Source organism: Aphelocoma coerulescens, chromosome 26 (assembly GCF_041296385.1).
Source record: "Aphelocoma coerulescens isolate FSJ_1873_10779 chromosome 26, UR_Acoe_1.0, whole genome shotgun sequence".
Lineage (NCBI taxonomy): Eukaryota > Metazoa > Chordata > Aves > Passeriformes > Corvidae > Aphelocoma > Aphelocoma coerulescens.
The window spans coordinates 3,212,261-3,237,227 of NC_091039.1; the positions used below are offsets into that span (position 1 = coordinate 3,212,261).

The window sequence follows — 24,967 nt, forward strand, 5'->3', positions numbered from 1 at the left end:
CTTTCCAGGGCACAGGGACTGGTAAGGTGCAGCGCCTGCTCCTCTGCACAGTGCCCTGATAACAGCGCTGGTGGCTTATCCTGAGTGCTGGGAGCCCTGCGAGTCTGGAGACCCTTCCTGGAGAAGGCCCAAGGGCTTCCAGCAATCCCAGATGACTTCAGCTGCTGGGAATTAGCTGAGGTTAGCTGGGGAGCGGGGCTGCCTCTTCCCTTCCCTCCCATCTCTGGTAGCTTCTTTGGCTTCTCCAGGGCTCCTTCAGGAGCCTGAGGAAAGGGGGGAAGAAATCAGGAGAGATGGATCCAGATGAGATCCCTGGCACTGGGGATGCCACGGGGACACTGCCACGGCCGTGAACTGAACAGTGACAGCCATGGGGAAGCAGGGAAGGTCTTTTGGGCACCATCTGGAGAGGTTGGTGCAGGACTGGGGGGAGTGTCGGACACGGCTGGAGGAGCAGCACTGCCCAGGGAGGGGGCAGGAGGTGGCACGGGGGTATCTGTGTCCTAGAGGACATCCAGGACCCAGCTCTGCAGGAAAACACCCCCTAGGAGTGATGAGCAGGACAAGGGGAGACGGAGGGCAGCTCTGACCCCAGCACAGCCCGGTTCTGTGGGAGCAGGGATGGAGATCCCAGCTCAGGGTAGTGCCCAGTGCTCGACTGGAGCCCCGTGTGGTGTCACTGCAGTGCTGAACCCACCGAACTCAGCCCATCCTGCGCTCCCAGGGGCTGAGAGAGGGTCTGCAGGGGCCAGAAAATCCCAGTGCCGGGGCTTTCTGAAAACAGGAGAGAGAAACAAACTGGAAAGGACGATTCTGGCCCTTGGGGGCTGGAATAAAAACACAGAAATGGGCCTAAATGTGGAATTTAAGCCAAACACTTTCTATTTTAAAAACCGCATAAATATTGAATTTCCCGTGACAGCGAGGGAGGGAGGTTTCAGAGCCTGGTGGGAGGTGAAGGATGTTGCTGTCGGATGTGGGGGTGGGTTTTGGGTGTCCCATCTCAAAACATCTCTGGACCGGGCTGCGGGCACGAGGCGGGTACGGACACGAGGTGGAGCTGCTACAGAGCCTCTGCTGAGATTCCCTGAGCACCTCGGAAAGGAAAAGGACATCCTGACGCGTAAAGACAGGGAAACCGAGGCACAGCCCCAGCTCACGAACCGCTCCCGCTCACTCCAAAGCCACACAGTCCCCACCACTGTCCCCGCTCCAGCCCAGCCCCCTCCCTCCCGTTCCCAAATTGCTTTTATGGAGCGAAATTGCATCAGCGCTGCCATGGATGGAGCCAGATTCTCCCCGGACCCCGCCGCGCTCCGCCGCCCGTGTTTTCCCTGCCTGGGCTCCAGCCGGGAGCAGGACACGAGGTGGCACTGTGTGACAGAACACCGGGACACGCCGCCGCGCCAGGAAGCCGGGGAGCATTCCCTGCCCGGGAATCAGGGCATGTGCCAGCTCCCCTTGCAGGCTGAGGTCATGGAGGGATGGGGCTGCAGACTCCGCCAGTGTCACCGGCACTGCTAAAATGAGCAATTGTAGTTAAAAAATTCACCTGCCAGAGGGGGAGAGCAGAGACAGAGCTTGTCCATGGCCTTGTGACAGCTTTTTAGGGAAGACCCACCTCCAAGAGAGTGTCCAGAAAGGTTTCTTGGGGATCCCACCCCGGGGAGGGGAGTGCCATGGGTGCCACCACACGTCCAGACCTGTGACCCACAGGTCAGAGATGGAGCTGTCCCACCAAAAACATGAGGGCAGAGACCTCCTTTGGAGCATCCAGGGGTTCCTGAGGACAACATATCCTTCATTAACAAGATTCTGGGCTGGAAGGACCTGGAGAGGTTGGTTTGGCTATTTCTACACCGAAACAGGATGGTCTCTCCCTAAACTGATGCAGTCCAGCCTCCTCCTCTGTCCTTCCATGGACAGAGGGATCCCAGCGTGTCCCCAGCCCCTCTGTGAGGCCACTCAGCCCTCTGGGCATCCCGTGCTCCGCTGTGCTGCTCTCTCCCCACCGCTGGGGATGCACCCGATGTGCTGGACCATGGGCCAGGCTCAGGGTGCTGCGCCGGGTCAGGGGAAGAGGCCATGGAGGGGAGGGACCCAGAGACCCCTTAACATGTTCCCAGGACCCACCCAAGGCTTTCCAGGTTAGAGCTGATCCTGCTTGAGGTCTTCCAGGTCTGCTCCTCATTCCATCCTTCGTCTGGATGTTTTCTGAGGTGCCGTGAGCCTTGCAGGACATCCCTGCAGAAGTGACTCCTTCTTGCTCCACAAAGGCCCTTATTCATCCAGCTCTTTCCATTTTCTCTTCTTCTCTCTCTCTCTTCTCTCTCTCTCTTTTTTTTTTTTTTTTTTTTTTTTTTCCCATGGACATTAAAAATCAGAAGGCATATTTAGAGAGCAGACAGCTTTGGGCGGGTGTTGCTGGCTAAAAGATCTCTTCCTTCCCCAGAAACAACTCATTTGTCTGCTTGGCCACCTCCTCCCACCCCAGGAACGGCCGCGCTTGGGTGCACGAAGCTCTTCCTGGCGGGATGAAAGTCGACAGATAAAATATTAGCATCAGGTCGCAGCATTCCTTCCTCCTGGCCAAACTCGCATTACGCCGATGAGGAGCCGAGCTGCGATGCCTGGCTGGTGATGCAAGGCTCGATTTTTCCAGCACGGTTTTCCCTCGGGCTCCAGGCTCTCCCGCTGGTGCAGCTCCGGGTGGTTTGGGTGTGGAGCTACGCCAGCCTCCACCCGCTCAGGATCCGGCCCTGGAAGCTGTGGAGTTGCAGTCACAGTTGGAGCAGGGCTGTCTTGGTGGTAAGATTCGAGCGTGGCTCTCGTGCCTCGTGGATTTTTTTGGGTGGAGCTTTTTCCCCAGCCACCCCCAGTGCCCCCCGGAATTCAGGGGCACATCAGTGAGGGGACAAACCTGGGCAGGGGGTGAGGAGGGGACCTGGCGGGGTGACAATGCACCACACAGCCCGGGGAGGTGCAGAGAGGGGTGCTGAGGCAGCATCCTCCACTCCACATCCCCTCGCCCTGCACCAAGAACTCCCTTATCCGAGTGCTGACCCTCCTGGATGAGACCCCCACCCCAATAACAGGCCTGTGCTGGGCTTGGATCCCTTCTATGACCCCAAAGCACCCCCCCGCCCCCCAGTGCAGCAGCACCAGCAGTGCCAGTGCAGGAGTAAACAGAGCTGGCAGGATGAGTCCCTCAGGTCTTCACCTGGGTGACAGCCTCGGCCCTGGGGCACGCTGCTCTTCACCTCCCCCCCAGCCCCAGGAGCCGGGGCTGAGCATCACCAGCACCCCGGGGGTGTCGGAGCCCCCCAGGGAGGGGGCTTAGGGGAAGGGCTCCGCGGGCTGGGGTGGTTGGTACCCCGAGCCCCGGCGGCCGCTGCGGGAAAGGGGCATCTCACACGCAGGAGCAGAAACAGGGCGGAGAGATGCTCGGGGAGGGTGGTGGGAGGGAAGGGGGGGTCAGGTCTGAGTGCAGCCTCCCAGCTCCCCACCGGCCCCGGGGTCGGTCTCTCCTGACCTCTCGGTGAGCGAGGGATTGCGAGCCAGGGAGGGATGGGATCTGCGGGAGCCTCTGCCAAGAGCTGGCTCCAGATCCGCAGGCAGCTCTGGGCTGCATTTCCCCTCCGGCGCGAAGAGGAGCTGGGGTGTCCGGGGTTCACTCCTCGCTGACACCGACCCCCCGAGACCCTCACCGGCACGTCGGGCCCCGCGGGGAGGTGAGCCGGTGCCGGGGGGTGCGGGGGCCCTGGGGGTAGGCGGAGGGTTGGGCTGGGGGTGGAGGGGATGAAGGGATGGATGGAGGGATGGGAGGATGAAGGGAGGGATGGATGCAGGGATGAGAGGGAGGGCAGAGGTGGGGGGGGGGGCCACCGGGCGGGCTGCGGGGCTGGGCGCTGGGGCGGGGGGTCCCCGGCCCCCCGGCGGGGCGGCGCCGGTTCCCGTAACCCCACCGCTCGCTGCCAGCCCTATAAAAGCCCCGCCGAACCCCGCAGCCGCTCCCGCCGCCTCCCTCGCGCCGAGCCCCGCGGGGAGGCACCGCCGGGACGCAACAGGCCCCCCCCCGGCCCGGCCACGCGTGAACGGGGACCCCCGGGGAGGGAGAGCGGGAGGGGAGGCGGAGAGGGCGCATCCATCCCCCCTTCTCTCCGCCGGGAACCGGGGAAGAGCCCCCCGGCCGCCGCCTCCTCCCCGAGCCCGGCCCGGGGGGGGGCGGAGGGAGCGCGGAGCCGCCGGAGCGGGAGGGGCGGGCGGCGGGGCCCCCCCGCGCCTGGCGCTGCAGGTACCGGGAGGGGGGGGGGGGGACACAGCGCCCGGCCGGGCTCAGCATCCCCCCATCCCTTCCCCAGCATCCTCCCGGCCGGGCCCGCATCCCCCCCCGGCTGCCGCACCCCCCCGCCCGCTCCTGGCCCCCTCCATCCCGCACTTGTTGCTGCCCGGCAGGGCTGGGCTGGCTCCTGGTTTAGGGCGGTTTTATTTGGGGGGGGTTGGCTTTGGAGGGGGTGGAGGTTGCAGCCTCCCCTGCTGTCCCCCAGCAGCCAGCGGTGTCCGGCGCGGCTCCAGCTTGCTCCCCCGGAGGCCAGAGCCGAGCCTGAGCCCCCCCCTTTTCCCCTCCCCAGTCCCATCTCTGTCCCCCTCTCCCGCCTCCGCTGAACCCCAGCTCCTCGCCCGGAGGAAGGGTGCACGTTGTGGGCATCTCCCATCCACCGAAATCTATGATCAGCTCGGTGTGTGTCTCCTCCTACCGTGGACGCAAGTCGGGGAACAAACCACCCTCCAAAACATGCCTGAAGGAAGAGATGGGCAAAGGGGAAGAGTCGGACAAGATCACCATCAATGTAGGTGGCACCCGGCATGAGACCTACAAAAGCACCCTACGGACTTTGCCGGGCACCCGCCTGGCCTGGCTGGCTGACCCCGATGCCCAGAGCAACTTTGATTTTGATGGCAAAAGCAACGAGTTCTTCTTCGACCGTCACCCCGGGATCTTCTCCTACGTGCTCAACTACTACCGCACCGGGAAGCTGCACTGCCCCGCGGACATCTGCGGGCCCCTCTTCGAGGAGGAGCTGACCTACTGGGGCATCGACGAGACGGACGTGGAGCCCTGCTGCTGGATGACCTACCGCCAGCACCGCGACGCCGAAGAGGCCCTGGATATCTTTGAGAGTCCCGAGCCTGGCGGAGGGGCTGGCGGAGAGGAGCCTGAAGAGGAAGGGGGTAGGGAGATGGCCCTTCAGCGCCTGGGCATGGATGACAGGCCCCCAGGGGCGGCAGGGGCTGCTGGAGGGGGTGGCTGCTGCCGGAATTGGCAGCCCAAGATGTGGGCGCTCTTTGAGGACCCCTACTCGTCCAAGGCGGCAAGGGTAAGCTCCCGAAACGCGCCGGGGGGGAGGCGGGATGGGGCTGTGCTGGGGTTGTGTCTTCACCTCCCCATCCCTGTGGGCAAGTCTGACTTTCCTGGTGGGTTACACAGGAGTCATGTCCCATCCTACAGGACCCCTCTTCCATTGTCTCCCAATCCCCTCCCAACCCTCACACCTGGGAGGGCTGGGCTGAAACTGGGGGCAAGCCCAATCCCTGCCCCCTTTGCGCCCTCGAGTGCTCCCTGCGCACCTCCTGGGCACATGGAGATGAGGGATTGTCCTTGGCAGGGCTGACTCCTGGCAGACTTTCAGGATGCTCTAGGATAGGATGTTTGGGTTCCTCTTGCTGAGCTGCACGATGCCAAAACCCACATTTAGCAGCACAGCAGAGGTCAGGGCTGGGGATCAGGTCCTGAAGCAAACGGGATCCTCACGGTTGTCCCCAAGCAGCTCACGCTCCTCGTCTGCAGGAGCCGCAGTCCCAAAGGACACCGTGTTCCTGTGCACCCCCTGCCCGCTGTCCCCAGCGTCGCCACGCCGGGGCTGCCCCCGCAGCATAGGGAGCCCATCAGCACGTGTGGTGCAGGCTCAGGCACCGCTGACACCCAGCACACCTGAGCCACGGTCCCACAGGCCCCTCAGCCACACGTGGCCCCGGGCCCTGGCACCGTGTGTGTGCACACGTGAGTGCATCCACGCAGCAGAGACCCTGCCACCCTCCCTGGCCATGCCAGCAGTCCCTACCCACGGGCAGTGACGCAGCTGGGACGTGTCCCCCCCAAACCAGGCGCGTCCCCAGGCTCCCAGCCTGGCGCTCGGGTGCTGCTCTGCGCGTGTGTCTCCTCTGCCAGCTCCTCATAGACCACCCCCAAAGCGCTGCCCACTGACCCCTCGATACCCGCCCCAGCCCCTGGCACGCCCAGCTTATGGATCTGCCGCACACACACGGACAGGCAGTTGGGATCGAGATGAATTCTGGATGCATTGAGAGGTGTAAAAAAAGCCCCATGAATGGTAAGAAATTCTGCAGGCATTTCACACCCACGAGCAGCGCGCGGGGCAGGGGTCAGTTCGGCAAGGAGGTGTTTTTGCAGCAAATGTTAGAGCAACACACACATGCAGAGAATGCTCGGGCAGCAAGAGCTGAACCCATTTTAAAAGGGTAGCTGCTCCTTTGCCCATCTCTGAGGGCTTTTCACCTCGGAGAGATGCTCTGAGTGGTGCAAAGCTCCAAATAAAAAATTAAACAAAATTAAAAATAAACCCAAGCACAATAATTCAATTCAATTTTTCCCCCCGGCGTTATTTGGTTCTGCTTTTCCTGTGTGCTGAGCTGCTCCTGGAAAGGCTTTAGCAGGAGGAATGTATTGGAGGGAGCAGAGATGGTTGTGATTGAGGCCCAGCTGGGGCTGGAGTGGGACCAGTTTGTACTGGGAGCTCCCTGCTTCCTTCTCACCGCTCTGGATAAACGTTCAGCTCAGCAGTGCCATGGGAACGATCAACTTCCAGAGGTAACAGGAAAAAATACCAGTGCTATAGCTTGGGAAAACTGCTCTGGCAGAAGGGGAAACTGAGGCACAGAGCAACACAACCATCCCAAGTGCGCACACCCAGCTCCTGGCTGGAGTCACCACCCAGCATTAGGGTGCTGCAGGACTCATGAGAATCTCTGTGGGTTCAACATTCCTGGTGCTGCCCTGGCTTTTGGGCTGCGTGAGGTTTGCGGCGGTTGGGATTTCTTTAATATCGCCCCATTTTGGGGCCTTCCCCTTTCTTTCCAGAGCCAAAGGGGTGCTGCTGGCTGCAGGGAATGTGCTGGAGCAGCCCAACAGCACGTTGCCAAACCTTGGGGAGCAGCAGTCCCAGGCTGTCCATGTAAACTCTCTCCCTCTCTGTGTGGCAGCCGTGACTAAGAGTCTCAAGAGCTGAATTTCTCCGGTCCTCGCTCCTCCTCTCCGTGGAGCAGCCCCTCGGGCCCTGACTCAGTTGGCTCCTGGTTATTTCCGTCTTTCCCTCCCTCCAGCACTTCTCCTCCTGAGCTGGCAGCTGGGTGAGCGCGTGGTTAGAAATCTCTGCCGTGTTTCAGCCTCTCTTCGCGCACCATCGATGCCCATGGGATCCCTGGCTCCTCAGTCTTGTCCACTCCGGGAATATTTGGTCCCAGCTGGACTTTCACACTTTTCCTCCCCATGCAAATCTGCCCTGGCTGTGATTTTACCTCTACTTCCAAACCCCTCTTATGTGCAGCTCCTCACTATTTTTTCCCTTTGCAGCCCAACTTGGAGACTCCTGACCTCACTTTCATGGGCACTTTCAGGCTAGTGACCCTCTGCGGGGTCATGGATTTTTTAGGAACACCCATTGCGAGCTGTTGAGTGCGGGTCAAGATTGTGTAGGACATCAACATATTCTGGAGGACTTGTTTGGTGGGAGTTCTGGTGTGTATTGGTAGTACTGGGTTTATACATAGATTTTATTTTATTTTAAAGACATTTTTAGAAAAGAACTTGAGTTTGGAGCAGCGACTGGAGCTGAGGTGAGACATCTTGGGTCAGACACAGAACTGGAGCACCATGCTGAGGGGGACACGATGGTTGGCACCGGCTTGAACCTGACTCTTCTATTTTTAAAGGCTGATTTTGCTCCTTGGGCTAAATCAGGTCTCACCTCACACTCAACAGCAGGGCTGCTTCATTACCCGAGTGTTCGCACGGTCTCATTCCCTTCCTGGGTGATTTTTTTTTCTTCCTACTTTGCTTTAAGTCTAAATTTTTACTCTTCAGGTTTTCCCAAGATTCCCCATACAGGGAAGCTCAGGAACGTGACTCAGCCCTCAGCTGAAAAGCGGATTATTTTGGCTGTGCCACGACTGTGTAGAGACACTTGTCTGGGTAAGCTGGCCTTGCTGTAAGATCCCACTTCTTGCTGGATCTGCTTCCCAAACTGCACACGGCTGATCAGCCTTCGGAGCCTCATCCCCGTGCGTGGTCCAGAGGGCTCTGATTGAGGGGTGAGGAGCATCTCATTCCATCCCCAAGCAGGTGTCTCTCACCGGGGCAGGAGAATCACCTTCCAGAGGTTTCTCCATCATTTAATGCCTGATTTAAACTTCACACCAAACTCTCGGAGGGCTGATGCTCTCTGTGGTGGACCCACACGGGTCTGCCCTTGGGGACACCCCTCAAGGATGCTCCTGGCAGGCTCGGGGCTGCCGGCACGGCACCGCCGGTGTCCAGGGCCGGGTGTTTCTCCAGCGTGACTCAGGCTGTCTCTGCTGCTGATTCACTCCAGCCGAGGATCCGGGCTGTCGCCTGGAGCAGGCTCACGGTGCTGCTCTGCCGAGTGCAGCCGCTTGGGTGGGTTTGACAGCAAAAGGTCACATCCTGCTTGGTGCAGGTGCAGCAAAGGGGCTGCACCAGGATGTGCTCCCGGGAAAGCCGTGCTTTTGTGCTGGAGGAAGGTAGAACAAGAGTTTTTTCTGCTCGCAGGGTTTTTTTTTTTTGCAGGGGGCAGCTCTTGGAAACAGATGCTCCAGGTAATGGGCTCACTGTGAGTGAGGGAAGGAGCTGAGCAGGACTGATGGGAGCATGACAAGGTGGTCCTTTGTGACCTCCAACGTGTGCTGCCAGCCCCTCCTTGCTCATATCCACGGTGAAGAGAAGGGAGGAGGAGGAGGAGGTGACATGGAGGGGACAAAGGTCTCTCTCTTGGGCAGAGAGGAGAAATGGGAACATCCCGGTGTCACCAGGTCCAGGCATCAGCAGGAGGCTGAGCTCTGCCTGCTCCTCTCCTCATCCTGCCCTCTCAGACCTGGAACTTCTGTGGGCACATCACCCACCACTGACCCTCAGGGAGGGGGCAAAAGGACATCTCTGACACATCCAGGCCCCAAAGCTCACAGCTGGGAGCAGTGTGAACCTGGCATCTGGAGGGGTTTGTGATGAATGCGGGGGAAAGCTCTTTGAATCTGTCCTGTCAAAATTCCCTTTTCATGTCTGTTCCCAGTGGAAGATTGCTGCAGTCCCAGGCTGTCCCAGGTCCCCTTCATCCCCACCACTGCCATCCCTGGCACATCTCCAGGCACAGCTGGAGCCCAGCACACCTTCTCCTGTACAGATCGTAGCACTTGGAGAAAGGTCCTGGACTGATGGCCCCAGGCTCTGAGCTTTTCTGTCAGCTCATGGGAGAGGTCTGGGGATCCCTCCCCATTCTCCACCCTTGGCCTTGGGGCAGTGGGTGGCAGCATCCTGGAGTGTTTTGACCTCCTCCAGACAGAAGAGGTTGCCCCACATCAGCTCATGGCCGGTGTAATTTTGACTTTCGCAGGTGGTTGCTTTCGCCTCGCTTTTCTTCATCCTGGTCTCCATCACAACCTTCTGCCTGGAGACGCACGAGGCCTTCAACATCGACGTCAACGTGACGGAGACCCTGGTGGTCGGCAACACCACGACGGTCCTGCTGACACACAAAGTGGAGACGGAGCCCATCCTCACCTACATCGAAGGGGTCTGCGTGCTCTGGTTCACCCTCGAGTTCCTGGTTCGCATCATCTGCTGCCCAGATAAGCTTCTCTTCATTAAAAACCTGCTCAACATCATTGACTTCGTGGCCATCTTGCCCTTCTACCTGGAGGTGGGTCTCAGTGGCCTGTCCTCCAAAGCTGCCCGGGACGTGCTGGGCTTCCTACGGGTGGTGCGCTTCGTCCGGATCCTCCGGATCTTCAAGCTGACGCGGCACTTTGTGGGTCTCCGGGTGCTGGGCCACACGCTCCGGGCCAGCACCAACGAATTCCTGCTCCTCATCATCTTCCTCGCCTTGGGGGTCTTGATTTTCGCCACTATGATCTACTACGCCGAGCGGATCGGAGCCAAGACGTCCGACCCCACTGGGAGCGACCACACTCACTTTAAGAACATCCCCATCGGGTTCTGGTGGGCCGTGGTCACGATGACGACCCTGGGCTATGGTGACATGTACCCCAAGACCTGGTCGGGGATGGTGGTGGGGGCCCTGTGCGCCCTGGCCGGGGTGCTGACCATCGCCATGCCCGTGCCCGTCATCGTCAATAACTTTGGGATGTACTATTCATTGGCCATGGCCAAGCAGAAGCTGCCAAAGAAGAAGAAAAAGCATATACCCCGTCCGGCCCCGCTGGACTCCCCCACCTACGGCAAATCCGAGGAGAACTCCCCCCGGAACAGCACCCAGAGCGACACGTGCCCGTTGGCGGTAGAGGAGGGGGCGACTGAGCGGAAACGGTCAGGTGAGACCCCAAAGGCAGGGCCGAGGGATGGGGAGATGTCCGGGAGCCCTCAAGGCAACGTTTTTGGTCCCCTGTGTCCCAGATCCCTGGGGATGGTGCAGGATGTGGCCCCCAGCTCTGGGTGGGTGAGACCTCGGTGCTGGGGTCCCTCGAGTGGGAGGATGTTCTCGAGGGGTCCAGGGCGCTGCAGGTCAAGTCCCCCGTGCAGGCAGGGGGGAAAGGCCATATCCTGCTTTCCCAAAGGCCACATCCTTCCCTCCTAATGGCACAGATGAAGTCACCATGGTGGGTTTCAAGGTGCCCCTGCCTAAGCCACCTCTCCCTCACAGTGACAGAGGTAAGGCCACTTGCTCTACTCCTGTGCTAGCCTGGTCATGCCCTTGGGACAGATTTTTCCTTTGCTTCCTCCCACCATAAATCAGGGAACCCTTCACCAAAATTGATAAATCCACAGACATTCCCTGGGGATTGAGCACCTCCTCATTCTTCTTCTGGTAGACAGAATCCCTGCGTTGCTGCTCCAAATCCTGAGCAAAACCAGTCCCTGGATGTTTCTTTTACATCTCACACACTGAGCTGAAGTTCGAGGTTGGCCAAGTCTTCCCTTTGAATCCGGAGAAGGCCCAGCCCCATCTGTGGGCAGCTGTGGGCACCATCCCTTGGGCTGACTTTGGGGGTCTGTGAGAGCCCTGCCCCAGTGCCAGTGCTGGCCATGGTGGCTGCTCTGCCCCTTTGGTCTTGGTTTGCTGCCAGTGTCACCTCTGGGGTGTCTGGAACAGGAGGCACCTTGGTGGGGTTGTGTCCTGCACCAGCACTGAGGTCAGCCCTGGGCAGCTGCACGTCTGGCCACACGCGTTTAACAGTGATGGTCCTTCCCCTGGGGGGGAACAGGGAGCTCTGCGTGCCCCAAGCAGCTCTTTTCCTTTATAAATCTCCTTTTTCCACACGCCTGCAAATCCCACCTGCCCCGGGAGCCCTGGCAGTGGGGAGCAGTTAGAGCCAGGGGCTCAGGCCAGGCCCTCACGTGGCAGAGCATCCTCTCAGCCGACGAACCAGGGAGCCAGGGGACATAAATTAGCACTTCCCACTACCCCGAGCAGCCCGTTCCTCAGCAGTGTGAATTTTGGAGAGCTAATTCCCTCCAATTAGGTGGGTGGATCTCAAAAACCTGGGGTGTTTCATCCCCAGCTTTGGCTTCACACAGGTTTTATAACCCTCAGCAGGACTAGAGCTGCTTGGAATTATATCTGTCTGTGTCCTGCTCCCCTGGCTGCTCCAAAGGAGCGTGTCCAGGCTGGGCTCAGCACCTGAACTGGTGGGTGCTGCTCCGGGCCACCTGCAACCTGCTCTTCTGCCTCCTTGCACGGTCCTGCAAGCCCTTCTGGCCACCCTGGGCACTTTCTCCTGTGGTTCTGTCAGCTGCTGATGGGTCTCTGCCACCCCTTGCAGACTCCAAGCAGAACGGTGAGGCCAACGTGGTGCTGTCGGATGAGGAGCAGCCGCTGTCCCCGACGGACGAGGAGAAGCGGCCAATGCGGCGCTCCAGCACCCGGGACAAGAACAAGAAATCCTCCACGTGCTTCCTGCTGGCCACGGGGGACTTCTCCTGTGCAGCGGATGGAGGCATCCAGAAAGGTACGGCTGGAGGTGTGAGCAGGACCTGGGGAGGGTGAGTGGAGGTTGAGTGCAGCTTTGTTGGGCCGATCCAAGGCCGTGGTTCATCTCCATCCGCCCGCCTGGCTGTTCTCTGCTCCCCAAATCCACGTCTTCCTGCCTCTCCATCTGCTTCACCTCCGTCCTCCACATCTCTCCGTGCTGGCTCCACATTTTGTTTTCTCCTCCCCAGTGGTGCCCGTTTGGGGTCTCTGACCCTGTGCTGGCTGCACTGCCCTCCCTGGGGACAGAGTGCTCCAACCTCTGCCCCTCCAGCTCTTCTCCCTGGGGTTCAACCACTCATCCCTGGATGGTGGGAGTGGGACATCTCTCCTGGGGACATGGTGAGGTTGTGACTGAAGGGGACCAAAAGGTTTTCAGTAGGGAAAAAAACCCAGAGGCTTTTCCTTCCCTCTCCCCTCCGGTGGCTTTCAGTGGGTTTGAGCGTGGGGAGCCGCGATGCGTCAAGCGCTGCCTTGCCAGCAGCTCCGGGCTGCCAGAAAGGCTCCTCTGGGCTTGGAACGGGAGCTGTGCTAAGTGTTGAGGTTTTCCATGGGAAACTGAGAGGGAGATGAGTCAGGAAAACACAAACCCCTTCTTCCCATGACAAAACAAAATCTTCTTCAACCTGGTCCCAGACCTCCACCCATCTCCCAGCACTGCAGCTCCAGAGAGGGTGAACCCAGTGCCACGAAATCCAGCTGCACCCTCGATTGCTGGGATAATTCTTAGGGCACAGCTCAGTTTTCCAGCTGTGCAGCGTTTTGCGTGCCCAGGGTGGTGTGGGGTGCTGTGGCTGCAGAGCTGACCTACTTCCACCTCCCTGGTACCAAGTGCTGCCCGTTGCTCACAGGGAACGGTGCCTGGGAGCTGGGACCGGGCATGGGATGGTGTGCTGCGCCTCTGAGCTGCTCCCCAAAACCTGTTGGTGCTTCGGAGAGCCTCAAGGGTTTGTTACTTTTGGAACTGTTTGGGACGGCACAGACTGGATGGGATTCAGGGAGGTGTTTGGGGCAACCACATTTATCAGCTGGAGAGGTGAATTGGTTGTTTCCTGCTGGGAAATCAAGGATTCCCTTTGGCATTGCTGCTCAACCTCGGAAAGAGGACAAAAAGGAAAAGCTTTGCTCATCCTTGGGGTACCATCAAATATCTGCTTGAAACGCCTCATGTTGTCTCCCTGGACGTGCTTTTTCCTGTGGAGTTGGTCTCTTTTCTTAATGCCTGGTAATGTGGAGAGGGGAGAGAGCTTTAGTCCCACTCCAGACTGGGAGGGGCAATGCTGAACTGGAAGGGATGGAGGAGAGGGATGAAAGCCAGTGCTGATCTTCCTCCTTAGAAAATGCTGAAGTCAGGCTTCAGCTGAAGCACTTGAGCCTGGTCCCACTGAAGCCAGGAAAAGTGGAGCAGCTCTAAGAGCTGAGGATCCAGAGCTGCTTTCACTCGCTCCCAAGTCCCATCCCTGGATCTCAGGAGACCAGGACGTTTCTGTCCTCGTGTGGTGGCAGCAGCAGCCCTTTGAAAGGGCACTTCGGTGATCATTCTTGGGGTGTTCTGGAGTCTTCCCTGCAAGTTTCAGAGTGCCTTTTACACTTTGAAATAGAAGGTGTGCACGGGTCACTTACCCCCATGTTGCTGCAATGATGCTGCACCTGGAGAAAGCCAGATCTGGGGTCCAGAGGGGCTCCAGTGATGCTTGAGGCCTTTTGGGAAGAGGCAACCTCAGTACCTGTGTCCTGCTGGGGCTGTGGGACAGACGGGTGGGACACTGTCCTGAGAGGTCAGGGCTGGCCTAGTGACATGCTCCAGTATGGCCAGGGGTGACCAGAGATGACCAGAGATGACCAAGGGGCAAAGCAGCCTCCAGCCAGGAGCCGTTGGGAGCTGCAGAGGCGCCTCTTCCCTCGCTCTTGATTTATCTCCTGCTGAGGCTGTTTGTTCTGGTACCGGGATGCTGGCAGCTCTGCAAATTGAGATGAGCTTGGTTCTGAGCCCAACTCGCTGATGGCCATCTGTCAGATCCTGGGACAGGTACTGGTGTCTGTGCAAGCTGTGGAAATCAGGAGGTGGAGCCGGTTCGGGAATGAGCTGCAGATCTTGGCATCCTTTGTGGTTTAACCCCAACTCCAGCGGTTGGTCCTGTTGGGGCAGCTCAAAGAGAAGAGCTCCTCCTGTCCTTGGACCTGAGCCTGGAGAAGATCGAGCTGGATTGCTGTGGATTCCTATGTGGAATGTGATTCTTCTTCCCATGGCTGCTCCCAGGGGTACTGCTTTGCTCCCTGGCTGCTGGGGATGGCTTCAGACCCTTCAGCACTCAGGTCCCGCTCAGCAGTTCCCAAAATTGTGTCCTGCTGGGTGCAGACACCTTGGCATGGGGCTGCCTTGGCACTCGAGCCCTGTCCTCTGCTTGGACAGAGGGATATGGAGGCAGGATGAGTCCAGCCAGGGAGACAGGTTAGGATGGAACCACGGAATCATTCGGGTTGGAAAAGAGCTCCACGAGTCCAACCTTCCCCCGGCACTCGGCCGCTAACCCGCGTACCCCAGCGCTGCATCTCTGCGTCTCTTAAAAAGCTCCACCTCCTTCCTCAGCACATTAACACGGCACAGCAGCAATTTCTGGCTCCGTAGAGCATCGTGCAGCTGATTTTCACTCTGGTTCTTGCTGTCAGTGCAGGGCCATGGCTCGCACGTGGCCTGAGCCCGCGGCATCGAGCTGGGAATGCTCACGGCAGCATCCCCTGGGGCTGCCTGGCTGGGGGGCAGTGAGGACCAGCCCACACTTGCACGGGAACTTGGTGCCACACGAGCTGCGTGCCAGGCCTCTGTCCCCAACAACAGGATATTCCTGGGCTTTGCTGCCTCCCTGCTTGACCCCATCCCGTGTGCCGCCGGCTCCCAGCCTGCGCCAGCGCCCGGAGCCGAGTTCCTGCAGGGAGCAGGCAGTGCCATGGTCCGGGGGCAGCCCCCGGGGGTCACACGATGCTCCTTTATTGGCAGCAAGCCCGTTCCTAAAGCAATCCCGGTGACTCTGGGTAGCCCCAGGGCGAGTTACTGGGACCCCAGCTCTGTTTAAGCACCGTGGCAATCAGAAGAGCACAACCCCCCTGTGCGTTGTGGCTTCACTCTGTGGTGGCACCTGGCCCTTGGTGTGGTGGGGAAGCACGACAGCCTTGAGGAAGAGTCTTGAGCTCCTTCCCAGGTGCTCCAGCGCGTGTGGCTTGGGATAAATTGATGGAGAGAGGACGAAGTGTTGGGCTTTGGGCAGGTTTGCCCCGAGCCCATTGCAGAGGGTCCCTGGGGAAACCAAACACCTTTATGCAGTTCTGTCCCAAAATGTGACGCTTGAGGCTTAATCAGAGCGAGCAGCGTGATTTGACCCTGTTTCTACGCCTGTTTGCATCCTTTTCTACTCAGGCTTCAGAGCGAGAGCCCCACAAAGCACAGCAGGTCCCTGCACTGCCGGCGGCTCCCAGCAAACCCCGACCCCACAGCGCTTCCTGCCAAACTGGTGCTGTTTGGGTGCTGGATCCAGGGTTGCCCCGAGCTTTCAGGGACCGCTTGGATCTCAGCATGGTTGCTTCCCACGCACGGCTCAGGGTGGCAGGGAAACACGTGAGCTCTTCAAAGAGCCTCAGCACACCCAAGGGGAGGGAAGGATGAGCCCGATGCAGTTTTTCGGGAATGTTGTGGGGAGCAGGGGGGTCTTTGCATCCGCTGCTGTAGGTGGGAAACTCCCAGCTCCCCCCCCCAGCTCAGGGCTGTGCTCGCTCCCCTCCTCGCTCGCTGTGTGGATCCGTGCCAAGAAGTAAATAAGGAAATTGCTCTTCTCCTCAGGCCTGCTTCTGCTCCCGCTTCCACCGCGGGGACGGGGAGAGCTTTGCTGGAGTCAGCAACAGGTTTGGGCAGGAGTTCCTCTGTCCTCTGGAGCTGCCTCTGCTGCACAGCCGGAGGAGCTGCATCTCCTCGGGGGGCTGAGAGGTGGGAAGGGGTTGAAGAATCCCTGCTGGCTGCTGGGGCTGGGGAAAACAACAAAACAACAAAAAAAGGGGATTTTCTGTAGATTTGCAGAGGCTGTGCCCTGGAGCGTTTCCCAGGTGATGCTCCTGTCTCAGCCTTGAGGAGTGTGTGAGGGTGGTGCTGTCACTGGTCTGGTGTGAGCCTGGATCCCTGATCCAAGCCCAAACCAGCACGGCCAGGCCAGCACCAGCAAAGCAGAACCCAAAGATGTGCCACAAACTCCTGGGGTGGGACACGGGGAGGGATCCCAAGCCTGGCACTGCCCAAGGGACCATCCATCACCTTGTTTTTCTGCTGTCAGGAGCTGCCTCCCTCCGCTCCCCCCACACACTTCCATGGTCTTGCTTTCCCTGGAACGCGCTGGAGCCTTGGGAAGGCTCAGGCTTGGCTGGGTTTGCTCACCCGGGTGCTCTCAGGGAAGATCCAGGCGCAGGGACACCGGGCTCATCGCAGCTGGGAGCATCATTAATTTTCCATATTTTGGCAGCAGATCCAGGGGACAGACTCATCCTTATCAGCAGTGCTTTGTGGACCTAAAAATTAAATTTTCAGTGCAAAGACTTTGTGTCTTTCCAGCAAGAAAAGTGGCTTTTGACCTGTGAGGTTATTTCCTCTGGCTGTTGCTTTTTCAATAAAAGCTGGAGAAATCCCTGGCTCTTTGGGGGAGTGTGAAGGGTTCCTGTGCTCAAAGAAATAGAAATATTTGCTCTTTAATGCAATTTCCTGTGGAAAATAATGAGCACGTCTACCTGCTCCTTTCCTCACAGAAAGGTGTCAGCAGCAGCTTGCTGCTACAGGGGTGTAAAAACCAGAGCTGGGGGAATCACTCCTTCCCAATCCCATATTTGTTTGAGTTCTGCTGCTTTTCCCCGTCTGCTTCAGCCCACAAAATCCCCAGACTCATTCCTCATTCAGAGCAATTTGGGAAACAAAACCCAGCACCCTACAGGAGCAATGTGGTCTCCTCATTGATGACTCTCCAGTCCTGGATTTGGCCGGTGCTGCTCGGTGAAGGGAATGGGAAGGCCTGGAGGATCCACAGGAGCCTGCTCGCCCTCGAAAAGCACTTTTTTCAGGGGGTTGCTCGGGGTGTGGGGCTGGGTGACACTCAGCCTGGTGCTCTCAGCTGTCCGAGCCTTGGGGCAGGAGGCTGCTCGGCTCTAACCTGTCTGTTTTCTTCACCGAGGCTATGGAAAATCCCGGAGCCTGAGCAGCATAGATGGTGTGGCAGGATCCGCGGTGGGCTTGGCTCCCCTGGCGCCCCGCTGCAGCTCCCCCTGCTCCCTGCAGCGCCCCTGCTCCCCCGTCCCCTCCATCCTCTAACTGGACCTCGCTGTGCCCTGCGTGTCCCTCCGTCCGTCCCTGTCCCCACCACGCCGCGCCTCCGGTGCCCAGAGCAGCCCGAGCTGGGACATCTCCGCCCCGCAGGAGCTGGGTCTGACCCTCTCCAGCTGCCCCTGGCCTGGCCACAGGGCCTGTAACGTCTGCACCGACCTTGTCTCGTGTCCATGTGTACGGACAGTCCCTGGAGTAGGTGTTGGGGTGCTTTTCCCCTCCTTGAATCCGTATTCATCCGAAATAAACCCTGCAATTCCCTCTGGTGTCGAGCCCTCCCTCCCGTGGGCTGTTTGCATTGGGCTAAAGGGTGGTGGAAACACAAGGAGGACGAGTTGACTCATAAAATTATATCTCATTGTGCTGGAAATGGCTGAATTCACATATTTTTAGGTTTTATTTTGTTTGCTTTTTTTTTTTTTTTTTTAAACCAGCCTCAAATTTCTGGAGGCAGCAGATGAATAAACCTCTATTCCCTGCCCAGCAGTGGTTCCCCTCTTGTTCTTTGCCTTTTTCTGCCTAAATCCTACTTGTTCTTTCCCAGATTGTGTCTGCTTCTCCATCCAACCTCAGGGATGGGCCTGAGGGCCTTGGAAACCAGCCTCGAGATCCCGTGGAGGCTGGAGGGCCCTGGGAGAGGGTGCAGGGAGCACACAGAGGCTGGGATAATAGGCATGGATACTCCCATGAAGAGCTGGGAAGCGGTGGGAAGAGCAATAAGGGTCCCTGGGAAAGCTGCTGCTGGTGTTGAAGAGTGGGGAAGTGAGAGATTTGAGGCAAAATGATGCCTAAATGGATGGGGGAGGAATCCTTGTTTGGGATGGACGTGTGGTGGTGGGGCAGAACATTCCCGTGGGGATGGGAGCTGGGTTTGAACCAGGCCCTCCCCATCCCTGGGAGGATGAGGCTGGAGAGCCAAACTCCCCCTTGCGTTGCTGGTTTTTGCTCATGTGTGCTGGTTTTTGGGGTAATTTTGGATGATCTCAGGTGTCTTCCCGAACTAGAACAAACCCTTCAGCCCCCAACCTCTGGTTCATTTCTAGTTCTGTCCAGCTCAGCCTCCCCGGAGGCGTTTGGATCTTGGAGGGCTGCAAGGGGCTGGTGTGGGGGGTCCAGCCCTGGGCTTGACTCCCCCTCGGTGCTCTCTCGGCCTCTTTCCTCACTCTGAGCAAGTCAGGGCTGGAGCCCGAGGACTTTTCTGGGGAGGAGAGCTTAGATTTGGGTGTGTTTAAAAAGCAAAGAGCCCCAGGAGCTTTGCTGGGGTCAGACCCTTCCCCTCCACCATGGCCAAACCGGAGCTGGTGCTCAGGGAATGGTGAGGAAGGAGGGTGCCTGTGTGGCCGGGCTGGTCACGGCTTCGACTCGATGACCTTGGAGGTCTTTTCCAACTTTAAGGATTCTGTGATTCCATGGTCCTGAAAGAAGCTGAGATGGATTTTGGCAGATCCCACAGTCAGGACCCTCCTACTCCACCCCAGGTTTCCCGTGCCTCAGTTTCCCTCGGTATGGAGAAGGAGCTGCCAGGAGGAGCAGTCAGCACATATCCAAATCAACCAACCTACCTTCCTTCCTTCCTTCCTTCCTTCCTTCCTTCCTTCCTTCCTTCCTTCCTTCCTTCCTTCCTTCCTTCCTTCCTTCCTTCCTTCCTTCCTTCCTTCCTTCCTTCCTTCCTTCCTTCCTTCCTTCCTTCCTTCCTTCCTTCCTTCCTTCCTTCCTTCCTTCCTTCCTTCCTCCCTCCCTCCCTCCCTCCCTCCCTCCCTCCCTCCCTTCCTCCCTCCCTCCCTTCCTCCCTTCCTCCCTCCCTCCCTCCCTCCCTCCCTCCCTCCCTCCCTCCCTCCCTCCCTCCCTCCCTCCCTCCCTCCCTCCCTCCCTCCCTCCCTCCCTCCCTTCCTCCCTTCCTCCCTCCCTCCCTCCCTCCCTCCCTTCCTCCCTTCCTCCCTCCCTCCCTCCCTCCCTCCCTTCCTCCCTTCCTCCCTTCCTCCCTTCCTTCCTCCCTCCCTCCCTCCCTCCCTCCTTCCCTCCCAGCTGTGCTAGAGCCAAAGGGAAGCAGAAAAGAGGTGAAAACCTTGGTGCCTGGGGTTGGATGACAGGAGCTGAGCACTGCATAGACCTGGTGCTGGAGCCAGAATTTGTGTGGATTTGGGGAGAAATTGGGCTGAGCTGCACCCATCCTCTGCTCAGGATGTGCCATACAGGCCTGGGGGGGTGATCCATCCCTCACCGCCAGCCCCTGCGTTTGTGTGTTGGGAGCTGCTGCCTTCCTTGGGTTCCTGTAGTTCAGTGCATTCCCACAGCAAATGGATGGGGTAACAGGGCAGGTTCATGGATCACCCCAAATTCCATGAACTGGGAGAAGGGGTGAGTAGAGCAGCACCATGCTGGCGCTCCTCTGGCTCATCCTTCCCTCTGGAAGCAGGAGGAGCTGGAATATCTCCAGCCCCTGTCACCCTCTGTGATTTCAGTGGTCTTTGGATCATAAATGATTTATCCAGGGTCATGCTCTGACTTTGGGGACGAGCCAGGTATGAAACCCCGTCCCTTGCAGAAGAATCAGATCAAGATGCTCATACTTTGGGGTTTGAGTCTCTTGGAGGCAGAGGATTAAACCCAGAGCAGCCACAGATTCCAGGACATCCCGTCCTTGCCTGCCCCCCCTCAGGCTCCCGAAGCAGCTCATCCCAACGCCACAGTGGTTGCTTGGGGTGGAAAACCTTTGGTGGACCCCCCAAAATCTCATTGCCACCAGAGCAAGGAGGGTTGGGCATGAGCTGACACAGAGCCGGCAGGATGCAATTTTTAGCTGGGGCGTTATGCAACCCGGGAGAAGGGATGACTAATGTGCAAAAGCTCCTCTAAAACAACCGAGCCCCGAAAGGGAGACGGAGGGATTTCAGTGGGAGGCACCGAACTGCTGAAAAACCCATCGCATCTTCTCCCTCTTCCTCCCCGCCTTCTCCTGAGCAGGGATTTGGGGGATGCAGGAGGGAGAAAACAGCTTGTTGTTATTTTTAGGTGGGGTCTGAGTTGCTTTTGGGGGCGAGTTGGCACGGGTTAATCCCCAGGTAAGATTAGAAGAGGAGCTGTAGTGGATCAGAGGAGACCTCTAAATATCTCTGGAGCCCAGGTTTTATCTCAAACAGTGGCCAAAATCGGCTGCCTGGAGAATAGGATAAGAATAGAGCACGAATATACGATACTTCCCCTAAATATCCTCCCAGGGCTTATCTGTGCTGAGGGATCTGGTTAGGAGCGCACGTTCCAGCCTGGGCAAAAGGCATCGAGAGAAAGCCAAAGTGTTGGATTTATTCCCGAGAAACTGGAGCCCAACTGCCCCTGTCCAAGCCCTAAAACAGCATCTAAACAAAAATATCCCTGAGGGGTGTGCAGTGACTGTCAGGGCATCCCAGCATGGAAAGGAGAGGCTCCCGGGGATGGGCTGGGTGTGCTGGGTCTCGTTCCTGGCAGGAGGATGAGCAGGAGCACAGGGATGGGCACTGTGTGTGGTGTAGGAATGTGTCCCTCCCCTGTGGACAGCGGGATGTCCGGCGGCATGGGACCAGCCGGAGTTTAGTGCCCCGTGCCCCTCTCCCCGCCGCGGATGCAGACACGTGTGATGCTCAGCTGTGGGAACGGGGCCAGAGGTCAGGGAGCCATGGAATGGTGGGGTTGGAAGGGCCACGGGCAGGGACGTGTTCTGCTAGACCAGGTTGCTCCAAGCTCTGTCCAGCCTGGCCGGGGACGCTCCGGAGGTGCTGGGTGACATCGGGCTGCCCTGGCAGAGCCCTCGCATTCCTCTGTCTGTGTGTCTGTCTGCTTTGGGACACGGACCAGCGCTGTGGGATGAGGATCGAACCCCTGTGACCACCCACCCCTGTGCAAAGAGCCAAACCAGAGCAGCCTTCAGACTGGGGGGATTTGGGAGCAGTTCCCCACTCCAGCATCAGCTTTTTGCTTCTCTTTTCCTTCTGGAAGACTCAGAGTCCAGCCCTGCGTGGAGGCTGCACCGTGATCCCGGGTTGCTTGCAAAGTACTAATTTTTATTGTTGCAACAACTGCTCTGTTTCTCGGGAGATGCCTGAGAGAGCTGAGAAAATAGAAAGGCCTGTCAGGCAGCAGGGCGGGAGGTGAAGATGTCAAGAGAGTAATTGCTCTACCCAGAAGGAGCCTGTTCCTGGCTTCCCCAGCACTGCCAGGAAAGATCCTCACTGCTTATTTGATGACAATTAAGAAAAATAGAAAATAAATAGCAACCCCATGGCTTGCCCGTGCTGACGAGGAACAGGGAGAGCAGAGGCAGATGCAAAATAGGATGCAGTTGAGCTTATAAATAGGAGCCTCCCAGCTCCCAGTCTGTTACTTCCTTACCTCCGCCCGGGCAACCGATCCTAACGTTTTACCCACGGAAAAGGTAAATGAAGGCTCAGAAAGAATTCTGTGAACTTCTGGGGAGAGGGTCACACTTCCTCCTGTGTGGGACAGGCCGGGGCAGGGAATGTGCCCTGGTGGCTGTAAAAAAGTAATGACAGAGTCAGGGAATGGTTTGGGTTGGAAGGGACCTCAAATTCCATCCCATTCCAGCCCCTGTCATGGGCAGGGACACCTTTCACTGTCCCAGGCTGCTCCAAGCCCCGTCCAGCCTGGCCTTGGACACTGCCAGGAGGGATCCAGGGGCAGCCACAGCTGCTCTGGGCACCCTGTGCCAGGGCCTGCCCACCCTCACAGGGAAGGATTCCTTCCCAATATCCCATCCAACCCTGCCCTCTGGCAGTGGGAAGCCATTGCCCCTTCTCCAAAGTCCCTCTCCTGCTCTCCTGGAGCCCTTTTAAGCACTGGAAGGGGCTCTGAGGTCTCCCCAGAACCTTCCATTCTCCAGGTGAACACCCCCAGCTCTCCCAGCCTGGCTCCAGAGCAGAGGGGCTCCAGCCCTCCTGATGTTGGAGCCCAGGGCTGGAGGCAGATCTGCAGGTGGGGTCTCACCTGAGCGGGGCAGAATCCCCCCCTTTCCTGCTGTCCACGCTGGGGATCAGCTGGGGGGGCTCTGGGTCCAGTGCACGTGGCTGGGGAACGCTGAGCTGCTCATCCCCCAACGCCCCCAAATCCTCCTCCTCAGGGCTGCTCCGCCAGAGCAAAGCAGAGTTAGCGCAGGACCTACCCAACCCTGCGCTGGCACGGACACTTTGGGGTGTGTGAGGGGATCTCACAGCGGGAGGGAGGGAGGGAGGGACTGTGTGAACTCCCCGTGCAGGGAAATTCGGCGCTGATGGCTCTGGGAGCACCGCAGCAAACCTTGGGTGTATTTGGAGCTGGGTTGTGCCAGCTGTGCCAAGCCCCCTGCCTCGCCCAGGGCAGCGCCCTACGGATGCTGGTGGCAGATCCGCACCCAAAAATAGGCTCGAGGAAGGGGCTGCACGTCACTGAGCGGCCATGAGGGCAAGAGGGGAACGGAGCTGGTACCGATAAGCCAAGACAGGAGGGCTCTCTTCTCGTGGTGGCTTTGTCTGGGGGACAAAAAGATAAAAATCTGGGCTGTTGTTATTTATTTTTAGTCGTGCTAATTTTTTTCCAAGGCTGGGAAGCTGCTTTCCAAGGCAGGTCCCTGGAGGTTGTGGGCAGCAGGTCTCGAGCTAACACACAAAATGGCTTTGAACGGGGAGGAGGAGGAGATGGGAGTTAAAAGCCAAGTCGTGCCCCTGGTAAATCAATCGACCTGACGGGGAATGTTTCTAGCAGGACACGAGCCCTGCCAGGAGCTTTTAGCTGCTTGCAGGAGTGACTGAACCAAGAGCTGGGATATTTTTCAGCAGCCACTGCATGCGTGGGCACTGCTGGGCCCCAAATTGCTGCAGGGGGATGGTGTTGGGTCACCAGTGTTTTGTCTTGGGAGGTGGGGAGCTCTCCTGCCAGCTCAGGGAGGAGAGCTCCTTTAGTCCCGAGGGCTTTCATGGGATGTGAGGTTTGAAAAGCCTCCACGCCTGGGCACTGCTCACCCGAGCTGTGCAGTGATGCTCGATGGAGAACGAGACCTTTATGTTGTGGAAAACGAGGAGGTTTTGGAGCTGCGTTGGGTCTGCAGGGGAGGCAGCTGGGTCAAACCCATGAGCAGGAGCTGGGGGTGAGGTTTAAAGCAGAATTCCGCAGTTTATCGGGTGCATCAGGCGCTGTCTCCCTGCCTGACAGCCCCTCGCCTGGAAACTGGGCCCTGGCACACGGGGAGAGGCGGTGGGGTGACTCAGAGCTCCAATCAATGATAATTAATTCAATGATAACAAATGAGAAGGAGAAGAAAAAACACTGCGGGATTAATGCACCAGGCTTGGCTTTGGGACATCTGGCTTGGGGTTGGCTTGGGAAGTTTTGGGCAAGAGCAGCTTTCTGGGAGGAGAGGGTTGAGAGGGATGTGGTGAGGGTGATGTTTTTCCCCTGCTTTTCATTTTTACCCTCAAAATCGCCCTGACTCCACTCATGGTTTCTCTTTGAGAATCATTCCCCAAGTCTCCATCTCTGGCACCATTCTGAGGCTTTTTAAAACCATTTTCCCCTGATTTACCGATGCAACAGCAGCATTTTATCCCTCTGGAAAAGGCCATTTCATTTTGTGCTTACTCTGTTTTCTGCATCCTTCTAAGTCGGGGTCCCCTGGAAGCCCAGGGTCCTTCTCCCTCTCCCATTTCTCCCCAAACCGCTCATGGAAGCAGCATCTAATGCCGTGTTTAATATTTGTGTCTTTAATTGCAGATTCCTGCCAGGACACCCTCGCTTCCAGTTACCCCCAGGGTGAGGTGGTCACCTTCTCCTGAGCCCCAGCTGGATGCAGGCAGCACCCTGGCAAGGGATGCCTTCTCCGAGGGGGAGGGATGTGTATCCCGAGGGATGCTCTCCCTCAGGCCAAGGGATGCTCTTCCTAAGGCTAAAGGATGCATTCCCCCAGGGATGTCCTCCCCAAAGCCCAGGGATGCTTTCCCTCAGGCTGGGACACGCATTCCTCTAGGGATACTCTCCCTGGGGCCAAGGGATGCTCTTCCCAAGGGAGATGCTCTCCCCAGGGCTGAGGGATGCTCCCCCCAAAGCCCAGGGATGCTCTCCCCAAGGCTGGGACGTTCATTCCCCCAGGGATGCACCCCCCAAGGACGAGGGATGCTCTTTCCCCAAAGCGCCAGCTCCATCCCTGGGAGGGGGGGTGGCAGCTGGGTCCCCCCAAGAGGTGCCACAGAGCAGCAGGGCCGGGAGGGAGGTTGGGGACAGCCCCATTCCCCTTCCTGGTGCCAGCCCTGCCACGGCCACGCTGCCCCAGCACCCCCAGGGCTGCCCCCTCCCCTTG

At 58.4% G+C, this 24,967-nt stretch overlaps 1 protein-coding gene across 5 annotated transcripts; it reads left to right on the forward strand.

Annotated features, from left to right (window-relative positions):
• The first annotated feature begins 4,712 nt into the window (after positions 1-4,712).
• On the forward strand, positions 4,713-24,457 carry KCNC4 (potassium voltage-gated channel subfamily C member 4). Of its 5 annotated transcripts, none has more exons than XM_068995787.1 (5): positions 4,728-5,378; positions 9,705-10,641; positions 12,018-12,055; positions 12,135-12,276; positions 17,501-17,637. In XM_068995787.1, the coding sequence occupies exons 1-5, from the start codon at positions 4,728-4,730 to the stop codon at positions 17,635-17,637; spliced, it is 1,905 nt and encodes a 634-aa protein (XP_068851888.1). The 5 variants fall into 5 exon arrangements, with proteins under 5 accessions (XP_068851887.1, XP_068851888.1, XP_068851890.1 ...); XM_068995789.1 differs by lacking the exon at positions 12,018-12,055 and adding an exon at positions 11,754-11,757 and having other exon boundaries at positions 9,705-10,636; positions 12,162-12,276; XM_068995786.1 differs by lacking the exon at positions 12,018-12,055 and having other exon boundaries at positions 4,713-5,378; positions 12,091-12,276.
• Positions 24,458-24,967: the final 510 nt, after the last annotated feature.